This window comes from Phocoena phocoena, chromosome 18, assembly GCF_963924675.1.
Source record: "Phocoena phocoena chromosome 18, mPhoPho1.1, whole genome shotgun sequence".
In the NCBI taxonomy this organism is placed as follows: domain Eukaryota; kingdom Metazoa; phylum Chordata; class Mammalia; order Artiodactyla; family Phocoenidae; genus Phocoena; species Phocoena phocoena.
The window spans coordinates 17,930,335-17,953,322 of record NC_089236.1 but is presented as its reverse complement, the minus strand read 5'-3'; the positions used below and the strand labels follow the sequence as shown (position 1 = coordinate 17,953,322).

General features: G+C 43.2%; 1 protein-coding gene across 1 annotated transcript in view; it reads right to left on the bottom strand.

The window, feature by feature from the left end:
- Positions 1-5,287: 5,287 nt before the first annotated feature.
- Positions 5,288-22,988, bottom strand: part of EBPL (EBP like) — a 42,514-nt gene continuing 24,813 nt past the window's right edge. The window contains exons 2-4 of the mRNA XM_065896233.1: positions 13,959-14,028; positions 7,293-7,431; positions 5,288-5,952 (exon numbers count right to left, since the gene is read on the bottom strand). Coding sequence (XP_065752305.1) covers positions 5,712-5,952; positions 7,293-7,431; positions 13,959-14,028 — 450 coding nt within the window. The 3' untranslated portion in view covers positions 5,288-5,711. The remainder of the gene's footprint in view (positions 5,953-7,292; positions 7,432-13,958; positions 14,029-22,988) is intronic.

Sequence of the window (22,988 nt, the reverse complement as noted above, 5' to 3'; positions counted from 1 at the left end):
TCAAACCACTATCAGTTATTAGCATCTTAACGTGAATTAATGGATGTGATTTGCTTCCTGCAGTGAAGTGGCAGTGGGATATGGATTTTGTTAGGTTGGGTCTGCCACTGGAAAGGGAGAGAGGATGTAGAGTTTCCAAAAGCACAGTGGGTGGAGGAGGCCTGCCAGGCCCCTCCCTATTACCTCAAGGGCATTTTATTAAAAGTAAGGACAGCAACAGTTAACCTTTCTCATTCATGGTTTTGCCCAATTATTCTCATTATAAATAATTTATTTTTAGATCCAAACTCCAGCTTTCCAACCAAACAAAGAAAAAAGTGCTCATGGATTTTAAGAATAATTTGAAAAAAAAAAAAAAAAACAAAGGACTCTTCTCCAAACTCTGTGCATTTTGGTTTCCATCAAGCCTTGTTTGGACAAAGTTTTATTTTACTATTTCATACTGCAGTCTGCAGATTCTTCCTGGAGCCTCAGTGCTAGCACTTCAGGAGTTGTAAAGCTGACATAATTAAATACAAGAAAACGTCATCATTTAGACTCTGATTTTAGATGGGTTATGCCGATAGTTGCCTCAACATTATCTGGAAAGGCAGAGCATGCAGAGGAAATTTATAGTGTAAACAATACTGGGGAGTGATGGACAGTCTGAAGGAATCCAGTTACCATCAACATAAGCAATTCATAACTTATTGCAAATCATTTGATACGTTCATCCAAATATTCCTTCTATGGCCGGCTCCTAGGAAACGAATGTGATAGAAGTGGGGTGTGCAGGGGGGCGGATAGGGAAGTAAATGATTCCTAAGGTCCCAAGCAAAATTTAGACTTAAAATATATTTGAACTATCACCTCCAAGTAGTTGGAGATATCGAGGCTTGAAAAGAGGAACAATATTGAAGGCAGTGACTTATTTAATTGAATCTAAGATGCCATCAAATTATAAGATGGATTATAGTTTTGTAAGAAAAAAACACTGCCAACTCAATTATGACACATCAACTGTAAGATACATTCTAATTTTTAAAATGTTAAAATGTGGGTGGAAAATATCTATCTTAGAGTTAATGAAATACAGTATTACCTATGTCACCTTGCCCCTACCTCCCTGTCACAGGGAGATGGGCTTCTATTCTCAGTGACCTGTTAGACTTCATATGGGGACATCAATCTTCCTTCCAACTCACTTAAGGGTTAAAACATTTAGATCTGTCCTTACTTGGCAGTAGAATGTATCTGTCCTCCAAGTTCCTGTCAGAGTCTATAATCTCCATTTCTCTCCCATCCAGTACTCAGCAAAAACTCAGTTGAGAAAAAAATCCTGTTTTCAGGACTGCCTGCAGGACATGCAGCCCATCCATTTTTCTCTACTCTGTTTACCCTCAGATTGAGCCAGATCAGCAGAGAGCAAAGTACTGGAAACAACTGGGTAATCCCTCATAGAAAGGTTTTTACAGACTCTTTCTCTGGCGTCCTGCCTTCAGCCCACGTGGGGGACACTGTTACAAACAGCCCGAGTTGTACTAAATTCTGTCATCAAGGACATAGCGTCCTCTTCATGAGGACCCACTGGAGACATATTTCAGGTCTTCATACCAGGAATCTTTAAAAAAAAATGTTTAAATTGAAGTATAACATATATCGAGAAAAGCACACCATTCATAAAGGTACAGCTGAATGAATTATCACAAATTGTAACAACCGCTCAAAGGAAAAAAATAAAACATTACCAGCACCTCAGAAGCCCCTTCATGGCTTCTCCCCATCACTATACCCACCCTCTTCCCCAGAGGCAATCTCTGTCCTGATCTTTAACATCACAGTTTTATCTGTTTTTGAACCTTACGTTACAAAAATAGAATCATACAATATGTATCCTTTTAGTCTGGCTTCTTTCACTTATCACTATTTCTTTCACTTATCACTAATTCATCCATGTTGTTATGAGAAGTAGGTTGTTAATTTTCATTCCTATAATTTTCACTGTACAGTAGTCCATTGTATGTATATACCACAATTTACTCATTTAGGTTTTTTCCGGCTTGGGGTTATAATGCTGCCATTCTGGTACACGTAGTAAAGCACTTCTGTGAAGTATACCTAAGAGTCAGATTGTTGGGTTTCAGGGCTTGCACACGTTCAGTTTAATTTCAAAGTAGTTTTCCACTTTACATTCCACCAGCAGTGTATGAGAATTCCAGTGGTTCCACATCTTCACCAACCCTCATAATGGTCAGTCCTTTTAGTTTTAGCCATTTTTATAGGTGTATAGCAACATCTTATTGTGGCCTTAATTATCATTTCCTGAATTGCCTTCTCTTTTGTGAAGTATTTATTCAAATATCTTGTTAACTTTTCTATTAGATTGTCTTTCCCTAATTGATTACCCATTGGGATAGGTCTTTTGTCAATTATATGTACTACAAATGTCTTCTACCTTCTGGCTTTTTTTTTTTTTCTTAATTTATTTTTGGCTGCGTTGGGTTTTCCTTACTGCATGTGGGCTTTCTCTAGTTGCAGTGTGCGGGCTTCTCATTGCGGTGGCTTCTCTTGTTGTGGAGCACAGGCTCTCGGTGTGTGGGCTTCAGTAGTTTTGGCACGCAGGCTCGTAGTCGTGGCTCGCAGGCTCTAGATCACAGGCTCAGTAGTTGTGGCACACGGGCTCAGCTGCTCTGCGGCACGTGGGATCCTCCCAGACCAGGGATCGAACCCGTGTCCCCTGCACTGGCAGGTGGATTCTTAACCACTGCACCACCAGGGAAGTCTCTGGCTTCCTTTTTTATTCTCTTAATGGTGAATTCTGATGAGCAGAAGTACTTGATTTTAATGCAGTCAAAATTATTGCAGCTTTCTGTATCCTTTTTAAGAATATATTCTTCTACTTTTTTTTCTTCTTGAAGATTTATTGTTTGCCTTTCACATTAAAATCAATAAGCCCATGCACCTAGAGCCTGTGCTCTGCAACAAAGAGAAGGCACTGCAACGAGAAGCCCGCGCACCACAACGAAGAGTAGCCCCCACTCGCCGGAACTAGAGAAAGCCCACACGCAGCAACAAAGACCCAACGCAGCCAAAAATGAATAAATAAATTAATTAAAAAAACTAAAATCAACAATTCACCTGGAGTTGATATTGTGCATGATGTGAGGTAAGGATCAAAATTCATTTTTACCACATGGACATGCAACTGACCCAGCACCATTTATTGAAAAGACCATCCTTTCCCCATTGTTCTGCAGTGGCACGTTTTTCCTAAATCCAGTGTCCACATACAGGAAGGTCTGTTTCTGGACTTTCTAGTCTGTTCCATTGGTCTATCCGTCTGTTGGCTTTCTGGTGCCAATACCACATTGCCTTAATTACTGTGGCTTTATATTAAGACTTGATGTATGGTAGAGCAAGTCCTCCAGCTTTATGCTTCTACAACATCGTCTTCGCCCTCTTGGCCCTTTGCATTGCCATAAAATATCTTAAAATCAACTTGTTATCATTTAAAAAATGACAAATAGGTAAATCTGTTGGGGTTTTGATTGGGATTACATTGAATCTATAGCTCAGTTTGGGGAGAACTGACTTCTTTGAAATATTGAGCCTTCCAATCCATGAACATGACATATCTCTCTACTTATTTAGGTCTTATTTAACTTCTCTCAATGTTTTATAGTTGTTTTTGTTTTCTGTGTAAGCCTTAATATCTTTCAATTTTCCCCTAAATATTAGAATGTTTTGATGCTATAGTAAAGGGTATTTTTTTTCCTTTTTTTTTTTTTTTTTTGCGGTATGCGGGCCTCTCACCGACGTGGCCTCTCCCGTTGCGGAGCACAGGCTCCGGATGTGCAGGCTCAGCGGCCATGGCTCACGGGCCCAGCCGCTCTGCGGCATGTGGGATCTTCCCGGACCAGGGCACGAACCTGCGTCCCCTGCATCGGCAGGCGGACTCTCAACCACTGCGCCAACCAGGGAAGCCCGTAAATGGTATTTTTAAAAATTCTATTTTAATTGTTTATTGGCAACTGGTTTGTTTTTAATCTCATGAAAACGGAACTCTGTTACTCAGTGCTTCCCTATCTGATGGTTCCAAGAAACACCATCCTACTTGTTAAAGTGGTCTGCTAAATATGTTGGGAAAAGCTGAGTTAAACAAGTTAATCTAGTTTCTTCACTGCAGGACTTCTAAAGTCTTTAATGTGCTAACGTAATATTCCTCAAGCTTACTTGGCCAGACTTACTCAATATTCAACGAATATCATAGTCAGGTATCATTCAGGATAAAAGCATAGAAAATAGCAATTACTCTAGGTGTTTTAAACAGGAGGATTTAATAGAGGATGCTTATAAAAATCACTGGAGGACTCCAAGAGTAGGTGCTTGGCTCAGCTTCTAGGAATGGCTCCCAGATGTCCACAAAATGGACCCTCCCAAGGCAGGCGCTGCCAGTGAGGCCACCACTGGAGCTCCTCAGCCCACAAACCCTTTACTCCCACTGCCCCAACCACAACTGCCTCTCAGTACCCACGAGGTTGAACGCTCGATGTGCTAACGCTCCAAACCCTCACGTTTCCATAGTCATAGACATTACCTGTCGTCACAAAACAGCAAAAGTAAAAAAGGAACAGCTGAAAACGGTCTCCATGCTTTCACCCTCCAAACCGCTCACAAGTACCTCTGAAAGGTGACAGCAATTTTGCATCCAGGACCACAACCTGCAGCTCTCTGCAGGATAAGAGGACACCTAGAAGGAGGGGGAATGCAGACTGAGCTAAGTGACAGCATCCACCACAACCAACCAAGTGCCTGATGTATAGGCTGGGCACCCTTCTAGGCAGAGAATACATCTGTGAGCTAACAGGCTAGTAAGAAAGTCAGGTGTTGAACAAGTTAATGTGAGTACCCGCTCCCCACCTCTGACGGAAGTGCTATAGCCATCTGCCAAAACGAGTGTTTTCTGAAACATAGGGTGATCATGTGTCCCTCTTGGTACTGAAGGTGTTACATTTATGCTTCACTTCTATCAGTTACATACGACGTCACGGCATGCATTCTGCATATTAATTTTACCTTCATCTTATTGTTTCTCACTCATTTTCCCTATGTTCCTATTTACTTTTTATCGTATTTTTGTAAGGTATCTTAAATCTTCCTCCTTAAAAAAGGACAGATATAAATCAATCATCTGTGTGAAACCCCAATGTTCGTTCATCCATGAGGAGTTACCCCACTCACAAATTCCTTCCACTATCATTTTTGTTGGCTTCACAAATTTGATAAAGTGCAAAACAGAAGCACTCATTTCATTCCTGGTTTCACTTTGGTAACCAGAAGACTGGAGGGAAGATCAAAGGTTGAAGCAACAACACGTCCTTTGAAATAACAAATTAATATAACATGCTCTACAGCATTTCATGATAATTGGCTTTATTAACGTAGAACAATTAATGCTAGCCATAAAAGTATATCATTAAATGTGTTATTATTACAAGTTAAAATTTATTCTCTGTTCCCTGTATTGCCATTTAACTGGAAAAAACAACAGCCAAAACTTGTCAACCTTACAGTCCATTTGAAATTGATTCAACTGGAAGCAATTAGCTTGTTCAAGAATGACAATATAAAAGAAAAGTATACACTGGAATGTATTACATTTTGGCCCAACAAACAGGTTTGATTCATTCTGGCTCATAAAACATGCTGATGGTGTTTATGATTTGGAAAATTCACTGAAACTTTTTGCCTGAATTGAATCCTCTGTGATGCATTTTCTTGAGTTCTACCCATGACTGCCACAGTAACAGTCCTGGGATCAGAACCCAAACACCATTGAAAAATACCAGATAGACCCAAAAGTAGAGCCAATTGTTGGTGTTGAGGTTGGGGCTTCCCATAAGCCAGTCTGGGCAGAAGGTCATCCACCCGCCATACAATTCACACACACACAGGGTGATCTGTATGAAATGCCTGTTAGAGAGAAAGAGACAAGGGATGAGACTGCCAGCAGCATCAACAGTCCTCCACGGCAGAAAACCTCCCTGAAGTTGGACCTCGGGTTTTACGTAGAGCTCCTTTGATGGGGCAAATTGATAATTAATGAAGACCCATGCTTTCCTTGGAGAAGCAATAGTGCCTTTCCTAGAAGATTATCCTCAGAGTTAAAGAAGGTCTCTTGGGTATCCTGTCCTATTTGGTGAGGTCACAACTGACCCGGTAAGAGAGACCTGGATGGGAAGCTCTCTATGAGCCGCAATTTCACCTGTTGTAAAAGGGATAATAATAGTCCCTTCCTCGAATAATATTGTGGAGATTAAATGCCGCAATTTCACCTGTTGTAAAAGGGATAATAATAGTCCCTTCCTCGAATAATATTGTGGAGATTAAATGAGATATGTAGATAAAGCACTGTGCCTGGCACATATTCAACAATGCATATGTATTAAATGTTTGAAATAATAAACAAATGGGTGCATGTAGTAAATCTACAACCACGATCATGGAGTCAAAGACATGGAAGGCACCCAGGAGAAATTTAATTCTTCCTGCCAACGCTCTATGTAAAACTGGGTGGAGGAAAGTGGATTAAATGACCTTTGAGGTCTCTTTCAAATCTGAAATTTTATGATGAAGCTTTACATAAGACTTCTTCTTTGATACAAGATGGTGGAAAATGGAATGCCGTTGTGCCTACTTGACACAGTTTTAGGGAATCATCTCCAGGATAGCAATCTGTTTGTCCCAGGTCACCCCGTCCCTAAGATGGAGAGGAAGGAAAGGGAGGGAGGAAGCGGAGTTCAAAGTTCCAGGGTCTGACTGATGGATGGTTAATCTGCCATCTTTCTGCTTCGTCTCCTCACTCTTCTGCTTTCCTCATACCCTCCATAGCCTGCTTCTGGAAAGATTTCTTATTTATCTTGCATGTCTACCTCAGAATTTCATGAGAGATTTTTCTTTGTGTCAAGCGGAATGGGAGTTTTCTAGAATGAGTTGGAGGCAAAGGATGCAAATGTTACCTTTTGATTCTCCAAAATATTGGTGGCAAATCATCCAATGCTGTCACCACTGTGCTTGTCTATACAGCACCTGGGTTGTCAATACAATCATATTTCTCATATTTTTTTTATTTTGAATGGTCTGAAATTATCCTGGTGGTACCATGATCCTTAACTAATATCTAACAATTTTTGTTTCTAGTCTACTTTTTGTCTAACAAAGAACTCTGGTCATTATCCCCTCCAAATGTCACGCTGGCGTTGGGACAGCTAACGTTCCTCCTCTTTTCCGTAGGACAGGAGAAGAGCACTTACCGATAATGTTTCCCTTTGACGATGGCATAAATGAGAACCAATGCCAGAAACCCTCCCAGGACGACAGTCAGAATTTCCAAAGACACAATGGTTGGATCCAAATAAAGCCATCTTGCGTCAGCTTTGCCATATTCTTTCCCTGAAAACAAAATACATTTTGTTACTCATCTGGCAATCGTTTTTATGACAGAGGAAATGACCTTTTTTTCCCCGTTAGGAGGAGATAAAAGAGTAACTGCCACTCTCTGTGTAGTCTTCATAATGCCTTAGTGGAAGGCAAGAGAGGCCCTATGACGAAAATGCATTTGCCACCGGACACAAGTAATAATAACAATATCATGTTATATTTGTAAAATGATTTGCATTTTCCAAAGTGCTTTCACACGTGTGCCCTCTTCACCCTCTCCCTTTTCATCGTAAGCAGCAGAATTCTACGTCAGTTTGACACAGTCAGACTTTGCAAACATAATCTTTAATAGTTATCTTGGTAAATGCATTATAATTCCTTACGTCAAAATTTCAACATAAAGTCTGTATTAGTTAGATGTGGGAAAATTATTATTAAGGAAATGTTTATAAAAAAACACATGTTTATTAGTGATTGAAGAGGAATTGAGTGCTGAGGAGGCAGCAGGGAGGGGAGGGGAGGAGAGTAACACAGCCTGGACTACAGAATGAATCCTAAATGGACAAAGGAGCATTTCGGTCTGCTACAGGGACAGAATTCACTAACACAGCTACCATGAAATTGTGCTGACCAGGGAGCAGGTGTGCCCTAAGAAATCTTTCCAGGCCCCGTTATCAGGATGGTTACTTCTAGGAAGCACCATGAGGTCAGATAGTCTTTTTAGTGAAGGACCAAGGGCCATGCACTAGGTGAAGTCATATTCCCCTCCCTCCCTCCCTCCTTCTCTCTTCTTTCCTTCCTTCTTTCTTTCTCTCTTTCCTTCCTCCCCACCTCCCCCCACCTTTCTCTCTGTCTCTCTTTCCTTTTTACTTTAACAAAGTAATACGTGCTGGTCCTAAGATCTCAAATAACCAGAGGAAAAAAAACCCCAAAACCCTCTTCTCTCCCTTTAACTACTGTTCTCACATTACTTAGAAAAGGTATGAATGGTCAAAAATTAGCTGCGTGATCTGACTGGTCTGAGCAGCACAAAGCAATAGTCTCTTTTTTTTTACATCTTCATTAGAGTATAATTGCTTTACAATGGTGTGTTAGTTTCTGCTTTATAACAAAGTGAATCTGTTATACATATACATATATCCCCATATCTCTTCCCTCTTGCATCTCCCTCCCTCCCACCCTCACTATCCCACCCCTCTAGGTGGTCACAAAGCACCGAGCTGATCTCCCTGTGCTATGCGGCTGCTTCCCACTAGCTATCTATTTTACGTTTAGTAGTGTATATACATCCATGCCACTCTCTCGCCTTGTCACAGCTTACCCTTCCCCCTCCAACCTAAGTGTCCATCATCGGGTGAATGGATAAAGAAGATGTGGCACATATATATAATACAATGGAATATTACTCAGCCTTAAAAAGAAGCAATAGTCTCTTAATGGTTAGAGTTAGGATCCCTCCAGGGCCAGGGACAAAGGGTTCCCATGAAAGGCTGTCCCCAGAGAAAGGACAGGCCAGTAAACACGATTAGCTATTTAATGAGATAACACACAGACACACGCTGAGCGGAGATTCTGTGAAAGGCCAGATGCAACTGGCAGACCAGGAAGAGCCGTCCAGCCTGTCCTTAGCCGACTGCCTGCCATGACCTAACTGGAAAACATCATAGTGAAAGAAAAAGTTTTCCCTATAAATTTAAACATAGATACAGGGCTTCCCTGATGGCTCAGTGGTTAAGAATCTGTCTGCCAATGCAGGGGACACAGGCTCGAGCCCTGGTCTGGGAAGATCCCACATGCTGTGGAGCAACTAAGCCCCTGTGCCACAACTACTGAGCCTGCGCTCTAGACCCTGCAAGTCACAACTACTGAGACTGCACGCCACAACTACTGAAGTCCACGTGCCTAGAGTCCGTGCTCCGCAACAAGAGAAGCCACTGCAATGAGAAGCCCACGCACCGCAGCGAAGAGTAGCCCCCACTCGCCGCAACTAGAGAAAGCCCGGGCACAGCAACAAAGACCCAATGCAGTCAAAAATAAATAAATAAAATAAATTAAATTAATAAAAAAAAAAACATAGATACAATAGGTGAAATATACTATCTAGTGTAGCCAAAATCTAAGAAAATATCACAAGTAAAAGGTCAATGCTTTAGGAGCTAAGAGATTAGTGGGTGTTTAGACATTCACAGAAATAACCCCATTCATTCATTCTTTTTAAGAAATTTTTTTGATTTATTTATTTTTTGGCCATGTGGCATGTGAGATCTTAGTTCCCTGACCAGGGATCGAACCCATGCCCCCTGCATTAGAAGTACAGGGTCTAACCACTGGATCTCCAGGAAAGTCCCCTTCATTCATTCTTTAATTCAACAATTTTTTTGTAGCGTATAGACGCCTCTATGCTAGGTCTCAAGAATGCAGCAGCGACCAGGACACAAAGTCTGCTGCTGGTGGTTCATACTGTAGCGAGCTCAAACCATGTAATAAGTGACGGGGACATGGAGAAAAGGCACTGCACAAGCTAGGAGAGAAGGTGTTCTGATCGCTTCCCCTGCACCCTACATGCGAGGGAAGGGTTCCCGCCCTGGGCTTATGCGGTGGCCCAACACACAACCGGTGACACTGGGCAGATGAGGTTGATGGCGGCTCCTTAGTCACAGAACACTCGCAGGCTCGGGGAGAAGCACACTGTACCACGTGGGGCTGCCCTAGGAACTGGGGTGAACGAGGAGGGGCTGTGGGAGGTGGGCTCTGCAGTAACACCAGGGCGGGTGACCCCTGGTCCCCGCGGCAGGATGTGATAGGATTGTTTGAGTAATTCTGAGGGCTGGCAGGGAACTGAAGCCGGCTCCTCAGGGGTGTGCAGGCACCGTGCTGGTCCCGGAGACCAGCAGGGCTGCTTGTCCAGGAACCTTATATGAGGAAGCAGGGTGCAGAGGGGCCTGGCACTTACGACATCTGAGGCCCTCTGGGTTTTACCACACGTCAAGGCACACGTAATCTGGGATCTTAATCTCAGGCCTTTCTCTTAGTCCCGTACCTTCCACAGTGTCACAAATCAAGGCTTTGGATTGGGATGAAGGTGAGGATGACCAGCAGGCAAGATCAAAGGGCAGCCCATCCTGATTTCTGTCCTGAAGGGCACCTGGTCCAGTCTCAAGGGCCAGTTGGATGAGGGTGTCATATAACAGGACCCCCGTGTGGCCTGTCAATTGCTCCCCCTTGGGGAAGTGTGTGACGATATGTATGAACTGAAACACAGCTCCCACTCCCTAAACCAAAAGGTCTCTTCTAAATTACAGAAATAAAGCACATTTGCACGAAAAAAAAAAAAAAATCTCAGGGCTTATATCACAAGAGGTGAGCCTTGAACTGGGGGAGGGAGAGGGTATCTCAGGGAGGAGTTTGAGCAAAGGCCTGGGGCTGAGAGCGCTCGGTGTGTCTGAAACTGCAGGAAATTCAGCAAAGCTGAAGGAGACATCGTGTAAGTGAAAGTGGGGGGGGAAGGGGGTGGGGACAGGCACTGGAAGCAGGCCCTGCTATCTGCTGGCCCCAGTGGATCAAGCCTCCGGCATCTCCTCATCTACTGCTTAACCTTGACCAACTCTTTGCAGGTTAAACGCCTATAACAGCGAAAGGGCAAACAGAGCATTAATAAACCTAATGATGTGATCCTCATCCTTTATTTTGTGACTGACTGCCAGGCTCAGGCAGAGGTTTAGAGGGAAAGATGCACACGAAGGGCTGGAGGTTTCCAGTAGCCAAGCCACGGCTGTGCCCTTTGCCACAGAGCGGAGACTAGGGGCACAACTCTTCTTGACCAAACTCAAGGCAGCCTCCTCCAAGCCCTCTTCTCCAAAAGGTCTCGACCTTGGGCTCTGTGCTTGGCCCACTTAGTCCAGTTTCAACAAGAATCCTGCTGCGTGAGTTTAGTGAAAAATCCTTCACTCTTGGTATCTGGTCACTCCCCCCAACCCCCAGTTTTATTGAGATATTACTGACATACAGCACTGTGTAAGTTTAAGGTATGCGGCATAATGAATTGACTTACATATATTGTGAAATGATTACCACAATAAGCTCGAACCTGTGTCCCCTGCACTGGCAGGTGGATTCTTTTTTTTTTTTTTTTTTTGCGGTACGCGGGCCTCTCACTGTTGTGGCCTCTCCCGTTGCGGAGCACAGGCTCGGACGCACAGGCCCAGCGGCCACGGCTCACAGGCCCAGCCGCTCCGCAGCATGTGGGATCTTCCCGCACCGGGGCACGAACCCGTGTCCCCTGCATCGGCAGGCGGTCTCTCAACCACTGCGCCACCAGGGAAGCCCGGCAGGTGGATTCTTAACCACTGTACCACCAGGGAAGTCCAGAAGTTTGTACCTTTTGAACATCTTCATCCAATTCCCCCACTCCACAGTCCTCGCCTCTGGTAACCACAAATCTGATCTCTTTTTCTATGAGTTTGGGTTGTTTGTTTTTTAGATTCCACATATGAGATATTACAGTTTTTGTTTTTTTCTGTCTAGCTTATTTCACTTAGCATAATGTCTGCAAGGCCCATCCATGTTGTCACAAATGGCAGGATTTCCTTCTTTTTATGGCTGAATAATATTCCATTGTACATATACACCACAACTTATTTATCCACTCCTCTGTCAATGGACACTTAGGTTGTTTCCATGTCTTGGCTATTGTAGATACTGCTGCTATGAACATGGGAGTGTAGATAATCTTGATATCTGATCAAATTCCTCATCTCCCACCCTCTGTATCTTAATACCCTGGCCTGCCTTCAGCAAGGATCCTGTTGCGTCAGTCTATCAAGAGTCCCGCAGCCTTGATGTTTCTTCTCAGTAATTTTCCATCCACTGACCCCAACCCTGCTCCTTGCCTATGAATCTCCACCTGTCCTTGTATTTAGAGTTGAGCCCAATCTCTCTCCCATTGCCATAGTCCCTCTTGAATAAAGTCTTCCTTACCATCTTTAACAAGTTCTACATCCTGCTGAATCAAAGGACAGTCCACAGATCAATATATGGGAGGCCCCACCCCAGACCCTCTGAATTAGAATCTGCATTTTAACAAGAACCCCAAGCAACCTGTGTCCTTTAAAGTCCAAGAAGCACTACTTGACATTATCTACTAGATTTTCACTTTCACACTAATCAAGGGTACCTCCATTAAATGAATTTTCACTTAAAAAAAAAAATTAATTAATTAATTTTTGGCTGCATTGGGTCTTCGTTGCTGCACGCAGGCTTTCTTTTTAGTGCAGTGTGCCGGCTTCTAATGGCAGTGGCTTCTCTTGTCGCGGAGCACGGGCTCTAGGTGTGCAGGCTTCAGTAGTTGTGGCTCGCGGGCTCAGTAGTTGTGGCCCACAGGCTCTAAAGCACAGGCTCAGAAGTTGTAGTGCACAGGCTTAGTTGCTCCGTGGCATGTGGGATCTTCCCGGACCGGGGCATGAACCCACGTCCCCTGCATCGGCAGGCGGACTCTCAACCACTGCGCCACCAGGGAAGCCCTGAGTCCCACATCTTGAGGCCACCTGCTCAGTTCCACGGGCTAAGGAAAATGCAGCTGTGCAGCTTTCTGGTGAGTCTGCTGGATTAAACTGTGCTTGAGAATTGCTAGGGAAGTCTGGGGTTGAGAATTCCAGCTCAAGTCACTGTCCACCTACCCTGGCTGCCCTGCTCAGCCTCAGAGAAAGCAAACAGCCCAGATTTGGCTCAGTCCCATGAAATGCAAATATCTAATTCGATCTTTATCAGTCATCTTCAGTCTACATTTTCACCTTCAAAAAAATGAAAATTCGGGCTTCCCTGGTGGTGCAGTGGTTAAGAATCCGCCTGCCAATGCAGGGGATGCGGGTTCGAGCCCTGGTCAGGGAAGATCCCACATGCCGCGGAGCAGCTAAGCCTGTGCCCCACAACTACTGAGCCTGCGCTTTAGAGCCTGAGAGCCACAACTACTGAGCCCGCAAGCCACAGCTACTGAAGCCCGCACACCTAGAGCCCGTGCTCTGCGACAAGAGAAGCCGCTGCCATTAGAAGCTGGCGCACTGCAATGAAGAGTGGCACCTGCTTGCCACAACTAAAGAAAGCCCACGCACAGCAACGAAGACCTAGTGCAGCCAAAAATAAATTAAATAAATAAAAACAAAAATTTGAAATTATAGCTTTATTGAGATATAATTCACGTGCCAGACCTGTTTTTTTTTAATCTGTTTAAAGTGTATAATTCAACAAGTTTTAGTATATTCTCAGATTTGAATCACTACAAATCATGTAATTTTATGTTTCTACCCCAAAAAAGAAATTTGTACCCATTATCAGTCACTCTCCATTTCTGGCCTATGATCCCGCCCCCTCCCCACACACCCAGGCAACCACTAATCTATAATTTATCTCTATAGATTTGCCTATTCTGGACATTTCATGTAAATAGAATCAAACAGCATGGGGTACAGGTACTCATTTAATTGACAGCCATACTTGAATTAATCCCTCAAACATGGCAAATGCAAACGTTTTAAGTTACTTACACAATGAAGCTATCAAGGCATCAGAATCTGTGATGTTTCCTACCAAAGACAAGTAGACAAAAGGGCCTTCCTAGAGAGAAGAAAACAAAAACATGCTCTAATTTAGCATCACAACCACAGGATGGCACCACAATGTGGCCAGCGTCCCCCTGCCCTGCCCCACACCACACAGTCCCGGTGTGCGTGCGTGGGTTCCTGGAGCCTGGCTCCCTGAACTTGGAAATGGACATGTCCAAAGGGAATGTTTATATATAATAAATGTCAGCTTTCAATGATTGGCATTATAAAATCAGAGGTGTGCCTGATGGGGAAAATATAAGTTGAAGATTTTGCACAAGAAAAGAGCTTAAAAGTTATATTAAATAAGCTAAACTCTGGATTAATCCAGGGATTTCACACCGTTGAGAAGTACCTCACAGTACTTCATTTTGTCTCACCTCAAAAAAATCCAAGATCTCTCTTAACAAAAGTGGCATTCAAATATCTATATCAGAGCTGAACTAGTTCTTTTTCCTGCACAAGGGCAAATTTAGGAAAATTAGAAATGCTTACGGGCTATATTTTAAATTTAAGGTAATGAAATAGCTGCAATTATACTTTGAACAAATTTTGTTCCTGGTCAATACAACCCTTCTCATTTCTTTTTACCAAAACAATCACTTATGTGACATCAAAATTGTGTCTCTGCCTAATCCCTAAGGTCACTTCTAGTACAACTTCCCAGAGGCAACCACATTTAACCACTTCTGTCTGTAGCTCTGGCAACCATTTTCATAACATGTAATATACTTATATTACTATTTCTTTAGACATTATCAACTGACAGCCCATCCTGAAAAAATACAGTATAATTTACGCTGTTTCCCTTCCCCTTCCCTTCTTCCAATTTTTGACAGTAGGGGAGGAAAAACTTCCTTCTACCCTCTTAGGTTCTGTAGCTGGCCTAAGAATTAACCGACATAAACAGATTAAAAAGAAAAGCATACATATCTTATTTAATATTTTTACATGTACATGGGAGTCTTTGAAGGGAAAATGAAGACCTGAATAAGCTGTTAGGCCCCAAAACTTATATGCCTTTTTACACAAAGAACAATAAACTGCAGGGATGTGACAAGACCAAGGGGCTTGAGCTGAGGACAGTAAATTGTGGGAAAGTGACTAGGAGATACATGGGGAGAAAGTAATGGAAGACAAGGGTTATTTTGGTACGTTTATTTGTACAGGACCACTTCAGCATTGACGCCCAGTCCCCAGTGATAAGAATGTTCTTCCTGGTAAAGGGAGGGCACCTTTCTCATGGGAAGTTCAAAGACCTGATTTTAGGTAGAAAGAGGGAGGTCAGAGAGCCCTTCCTGCATCTACAGTTTCTCAATTGCCTTCAGTTCAAAATAATCAATATGCCAAAGGGGTATATTTTGGAGTAGCATGTTCTGAATCCCTTTAATAGCTATATGAATTCTCTTTAAAAAAAAATTATTTATTTATTTATTCATTTATTTTGGCTGTGCCGGGTCTCAGTTGCGGCATGCAGGATCTTTAGTTGTGGCATGCGAACTCTTAGTTGTGGCATGAGGGATCTAGTTCCCTGACCAGGGACTGAACCCGGGCCCCCTGCATTGGGAGCTTGGAGTCCTACCCACTGGACCACCAGGGAAGTCCCTATATGAATTCTCTTTAATTCTTCTATTAGTTATCCAAATGTGTAACTTATGTAGTAAACTTTGGGGAATTCCCTGGCGGTCCAGTGGTTAGGACTCCTCGCTTTCATTGCCGAGGATGTGGGTTCAGTCCCTGGTTAGGGAACTAAGATCCTGCAAGGCGCTTGGTGCGGCCAAAAAAAAAAAAAGTAAAACTTAAAGCCTCAGCTTACCCATTCATCAATGTTGTGCAGTATTTAGACTTCTTACGATATCAGACAAGCATGAGAACACTCACCATCCTCTCTCCCTCTCCTCCCCATTTCCAACTCTCAACCTCTGTCCACTTTGCTTGTATGTTGTTGAAATTGACTGCATTTCCATTCAATCAACAGCATTTACAATATGGTGATTATGTAAATAGTGTTCACTGCAATGAGCCACAACTTCTTCCTCTACAAATCCAGTATTTTTGTCACTTAAGAAGAATGTGGCAAATGGAATATTTTTCTTACACTCATACATTTCTCAAAATCAGGCTACATTTTATTTTATTTGTTTCATGCTACAGTTTAATTTGCTTCACATCTGGGCCATGACTTTGTTATAAGATATTTTTGTTTATGCTACAGTTTGTAATTGCCTTTCTTTTTCTCTAATTGAGAGAAGAAACCTGACTTTCTCCCCATCTCATTAATACATCTTCCAGCTTCTTATCCATTCCAATCTCCGCTGAACAGAGGCTTTGAAACTGGTTTATTTTCTCTTTTCTTGACATTCTGTAAGTTACTTAATTGGTAAGTGTGGTTTATTTCAGAGCATATGTAAAAATTATATTCCTTAAAGGAGATTTTAAAAAATTACATGTGAGATAAACAATGTTTTTAAACAAGAAGTACTCCCCATCCACTCTGCAACTCCTTATTTTCACCAATTGATCTTTTTTTTTTTTTTTGCGGTACACCGGCCTCTCACTGCTGTGGCCTCTCTCGTTGCGGAGCACAGCCTCTGGACACGGAGGCTCAGCGGCCATGGCTCACGGGCCCAGCCGCTCCACGGCACGTGGGACCCTCCCGGACCGGGGCACGAACCCGCGTCCCTTGCATCGGCAGGCGGACTCTCAACCAACTGCGCCACCAGGGAAGCCCATGATCTTTTTATTTTTAGCAGAGCCATAGGAAATCCACACCACTTCCCTGGCATGACCTGGGAAATTTCTAGACAAAACACATCCACTGATTGGACAGTAGGGGCCACAAGACTGAGCTGAATTTGATCCTCTCTCGGCCTCAGTACATCTATCTGTGAGATGAAGGACTTCCCAAAATTAGATTGTTGATCTCATCCTAAAACTAGATGTGACTTCCACTAGCAACCTCTTCAACTGGAGCCATCAGCAAACATGGACACAGACATCCAGTCTAGAATCTTTCCTCAGAAACAATTCCCTGGGTAAGAGCAACATGGAAACCTGGAATCTATAACATGCAGGGACCCAGGAGTGTATACCAAATTTGTTCCCTTTTATATCTACTTGGAGTTCTACTCCTTTTTCAAATCCCAGCTCAAACTCTCCTTTTTCCAAGAAACCTTCCTAGACTTCCTGGTAAAAATTAATTTCTCCCTCTCTCTTGTTACTAAATTTGTATTTCTGTAATCAACTGTCTGCTGATGGTGGATCTCCAGTGCCCATTAGATCATACATCTTGGGGGCCTGGGATGTTGTCTTCTCTGTCTTAGAATCCTCAAGAACCCAGGGTGATAATTTGTGTCTGCTAACCTTGATTTAATGACAAGTCCATGTAATGAATTACTTAGAAAGAAAGGTGCCCTGTGGGGCTTTTAGAAGGCACTACATATTTCTTACTGTATTACTACTCTAAGTGTAAAGGCAGTATAGCATATAAATTATAATGAACATATCCACCCTCCAAATGCTGATCAGGTGTTACCTCCTCCAGGAAACAAGCCTTCACTAATTCTCTTGATAGGAGGTAGATGTCTTTCCTGAACAGAATCCTGCTTATTTGTCTCCTCCTCAAAACCATCAGTTCTTTAGGGTAAGTCTTTGCCTTTGTCTCTGTATTCCAGATGCCTGATAGATGGGACATGCTAATAAATGCTTACTAAAAGAATAAGAAATAAAAGGAAGGGTGGAGGGAATGAGTTAAAAGAAAAAACAAACCCAATTTAATTAGAAAATGGGCAAAAGAAATGAAGAGACATTTCACCAAAGAGAATATACAGCTAAGAAATAAACATATGAAAAGATGTTCAACATTGCTAGCCATCAGGGAAATGCCAATTAAAACCACAATGAGAGTACTTCCCTGGTGGCGCAGTGGTTAAGAATCCGCCTGCCAATGCAGGGGACATGGGTTCAAGCCCTGGTCTGGGAAGATCCCACATGCCGCGGAGCAACTAGGCCTGTGCACCACAAGTACTGAGCTGTGCTCTAGAGCCCGCAAGCCACATCTACAGAGCCCGCATGCCACAACTACTGAAGCCCACGCACCTAGAGCCCGTGCTCCGCGACAAGAGAAGCAACCACAACGAAGAGTAGCCCCCACTCGCCGCAACTAGAAAAAGCCCACGCACAGCAACATAGACCCAAAAGAGCCAAAAATAAAAGAATAAGCCACAATGAGATATTACTATCTATCTGTCAGAATGTCTAAAATAAAAAATAGTGGCAGTACCAAATGCTGATGAGGATGTGGAGAAAATGGATCACTCATACATTCCTGGTGGGATGAAAATGGAACAGCCTCCCTGGAAAACCTGAGTTTGGCAGGTTCTTAAAACTAACATGCAATTACCATATGATCTAGCAATTGCACTCGGGCATTTATCCCAGAAAAATAAAAACTTATGTTCACACAAAAACATGTACACAAATGTTGATAGCAGCTTTTTTGGTAATAGCTAAAAACCAAATGTACTTCAAAAGATATATGGTTAAATAGACCATGGTACATTTATACCTTGGACTACTCCCCAGCAATAAGAAATAACCAGCTACTGACACACTCAGTACCTTGGATGGATCTCCAGGGAATCACGCTGAGTGAAAAAGTCAACCCCGAAAGGTGACATACTCTATAGTTCCATTTATATAACACTTCTTGAAATGATAAATTTTAGAAACGGAGGACATATTAGTGGTTTCCAGGGTTAAGGGGTGGAGGGAGGGGAAGTGCAGGTAGTTACAAAGGAAAAACACCAGGGATCTTCATGGTGTTGGAACTGTTCGGTATCTGACTGCTGTGGTTGAATACACCAGCCGACCTGGTCAGTACAATGGTGTAGAACTTAACACACACACACAGGCACACACACACTCACACATAAGTGCAAGCAAAACTAAGGAAATCTGATTAAGGTCAGTGGATTGTCAATGTCAGTGTCCTGGTTGTGATATTATACTATAGTTTTGAAAAACATTACCACTGGAGGCAACTGGACAAAGTTCACAAGGGATCTCTGTTATTTTTTAACAACTGTACATCAATCTCTAAATTGACCATAAAGTCAATTATTTCTAAAAAAAATTATTTAAAAAACCCAGACAGGGGCTTCCCTGGTGGCGCAGTGGTTGAGAGTCCGCCTGCCGATGCAGGGGACGCGGGTTCGTGCCCCGGTCCGGGAAGATCCCACATGCTGTGGAGCGGCTAGGCCCGTGAGCCATGGCCGCTGAGCCTGCGCGTCCGGAGCCTGTGCTCCGCAACGGGAGAGGCCACAACAGTGAGAGGTCCGTGTACCGCAAAAAAAAAAAAAAAAAAAAAAACCCAGACAGGTAGAAAGAGAGACATGGAAGAAAGAGTAACATTACTAATTAATAACATTAAACAAAATCGTCAGGACTTTTTTTTTTAGAGTAAGCTGGGCCCTGGCCTCAGACAGCTTGTTATCTAGCTGTGTTACACTGACATTCTGCTCAATAACGATTGGAGGAAGAGGAGGGAGCAGTGGCTGAGACAGTAAGGGAAGACTTCCAGGAGGAAGCAGGCCTCTAGGCCTGTGTACAAGCTGCTCTTCCACCAAGAGTACACGTGCCTGGCTTTTCCCCCCCCCAAAAAAGCATGTAAATATTATGGATTTTTAAAATCACGGTAAAATATACATAACATAAAATTGACCACTTTACCCATTTTAAGTTTTAAGTATTCAATTCAGTGATATTAAGTACATTCGCACTGTTGTGCAACCATCACCGTCATCCATCTCTAGAACTTTTTCATCTTCCCAAACTGAAACTCTGTCCCCATTAAACAATAACTTCCCACTCCGTCTTCCCCCCAGCCGCCGGTGGCCACCATTCTATCTCTGCCTCTAGGACTCTGACTACTCTAGGTACCTCATTTGTCTTTTGTGTCTGACATCTGACTTAGGATAATATCCTCGAGGTACATCCATGTTGTAGTATGTGTCACAACTTCATGTCTTTTTCAGACGGAATAATATTCTATTGTATGTACACACCACACTTTATCTATTCATCGGCTGATGAACATCTAGGTAGGTTGTTTCTACCTTTCGGCCACCATGAATAAGCTGCTATGAATACTGGTGTGCAAGTATCCGTTTGAGTCCCTAGTTTCAGTTCCTTTGGGTATTTACGTAGAAGCGGAATTGCTGGATCATATGGTAATTCTATGTTTTACTTTTTTTTTTTAATTTGACCTTTAAAAATTTTTTTTTAAATTTTTTATGTATTTTATTTATTTTTTGGCCACGCGGCATTTGGGATCTTATTTCCCCGACCAGGGATCGAACCCGTGGCCCCTGCATCGGAAGCATGGAGTCTTAACCACTGGACTGCCAGGGAAGTTCCTGTTTTACTTTTTGAGGAACCCTCATGCTATCTTCCACAGTGGCTGTACCATTTTGCATTCCCAACAGCAGTACACCAGAGTTCCAAATTTCTCCACATCCTTGCCAACACTCGTTCTTTTCCTTTGCTGTTGCTGTGTTTCACCACAGACATCCTAATGGGTGTAAAGTGGTATCTCATTGTGGTTTTGATTTGCATTTCCCTAATGACTACTGATCTTATGGCTTATTGGCCATTTGTATTATCTTCTTTGGAGAAATGTCTGTTCAGATCTTTTGCCCATTTTTTAACTGTTTATTTGTTGTTAAGAATATAAATATTTTTCAGTGCAGAGGTCACCACCTGGTACTTGAACTTGATGGGCTAGACTGCCCCATGGGCATGATTAGCCAATTATTCTGCTAAAGTCAAAGCATTTGGCAGAGCAGAGTAGGGGCCACTATCAAAGGGCAAGATCTGCCAGCCCATCATGGGGAGCAAGGGGTCTGCAGCGAATCTTGAGTGCCTTTACTCTCTTGTCACCTGATAAACTCCTCTGCAGTCTTTATTTATTTATTTTTAATTAATTAATTTATTTTTGGCTGCACTGGGTCTTTGTTGCTGTGCGCGGGCTTTTCTCTAGTTGTGCCGAGCGGGGGCTACTCTTTGTTGCGGTGCACGGGCTTCTCATTGCGGTGGCTTCTCTTGCTGTGGAGCACGGGCTCTAGGCGCGTGGGCTTCAGTAGTTGTGGCACGTGGGCTCAGTAGTTGTGGCTCGTGGGCTCTAGAGCGCAGGCTCAGTAGTTGTGGCGCACGGGCTTAGTTGCTCTGTGGCATGTAGAATCTTCCCAGACCAGGGCTTGAAGCCGTGTCCCCTGCATTGGCAGGCGGATTCTTAACCACTGTGCCACCAGGGAAGCCCACCTCTGCAGTCTTTAAAACCCCAGTGACTTCTTTCCACTGTGCTACCTCTTGACCTGGACACAATTTTACCACTCACTTACCAGACTGCACAATAATGGTTTATTTTTCTGTCCGTTTCTCCTTCTAGCAAAGCTCAATTGCAGGACCACGTGTTGATTAATGCAATTTACCTGGAATACATGGATGGTGAGCTTTAACAGACAATCCTAGGCTGAATCTGCAAACTTTGTACAGCTATCCTTGAATCATGTAGAATTGGCCAGGTCTCCTAATTTCTCTGTCTGCAGTTTTTTCTTAGCTATAACAGAGATGAAATGGATCCAGACACATGGTTTTCAAAGGTCTTTGGGTAAAACATTCTCTATACGGAGAAAATGCTCTTGTGTGAAAGGAGAAATAGGATGGCCACAGACTTGCAGCAGGTCTGGCGGGTCAGTGTAGACCTGGATGGTGCGATGGGTCTTCACAGGAACCCTGCCCTCGTGCTTTATGTAAAAAGGGCGCCGAACAGATGCACACGCACTTAGCTTTCCTTCATAACATAGGCCACGTACCGTTAGCATTAGCAACTACTTGATTCTTCCCCCAAAACAACTCTAAGGGCTTCTAACCCTTTCCTACACCATCACGTCCTGGTATGTCGCACCACAGGAAGGACATTCAATTTAAAGCCAGGAAAAGAACAAAGTGAAAAGGGGTAAGGTGTCAATATCAGGGTTCCAGGGAACTGATGTTCCATCTCTGGAAGGTTCTGTGATTCTAGGCTTGGCCTGATCTTATCCTGTAAGGAACTCACCATGAGAAATGTAAGTTGACAAACACAGGCCCACCACTATGGGCTGCTGAATCTCCGCCAGTAGTAGACTCAATGCAAAACTGAGCAGATCAGGGGCACAAGGCAGTGGTCCAGCTTCAGAATGAGACCAGCTCTTATGAGCCTAAAGATTCTTTGGGGGCTTCTGAACCAGATCTGTTCTAACCAAACAGGCCTGAGATGGAAGTCACTGGAAACATTAGTTGCTATTTGCCAAGGGCCAAAATTATCTGGAGAGAATGGAAACAGACTTAGTTCCTCCCATGAATTCACATTTTATATCAAATGAGCCATAAAGCACTTTTTTTTCCCCCTTAAAATTATTTCTAGGCTCTGGAACACGAAGTTTATATTAACTTGCAGAATAAACTTGGAAGGTTATCAGCTCCCGAAGTCTTTAATCATAGTGTATGGTGAAGAACTAGCCAACCGGAACTAAAATTCGTGTTTGAGCTCAACCGCTACCTGGAGATTTTAAGGATCAGATGAAAGGAGCCTGGTAAGCAGCAAAGGCCATGGGGAGGGTGTTGCTATAACTGGGAAGTAGGGCTTGAACCGGTGTACGGGTGAGAGCCCCATGCTGCGCTCTGGAGAGCTGGGTGAGCTTGAGCAAAAACAAGGACAGTGGATTTTACTTCTTACAGTCGCTGCTACCTTGACCTCGCTGAGCTTCAATTCCCTAATCAACATAATGGAACAGAGTAAAGCTCTCAACAGATGTTTGATGTATGAATGAAAGAGTGGTGAGCAGTGTTAGACTAGATCCCCATCTTCACCTTTTCAGAGTGCCTCTTACTGACTGGAAGCCCTGAGTGCGGCACTTGCTCCACTGACCTCAC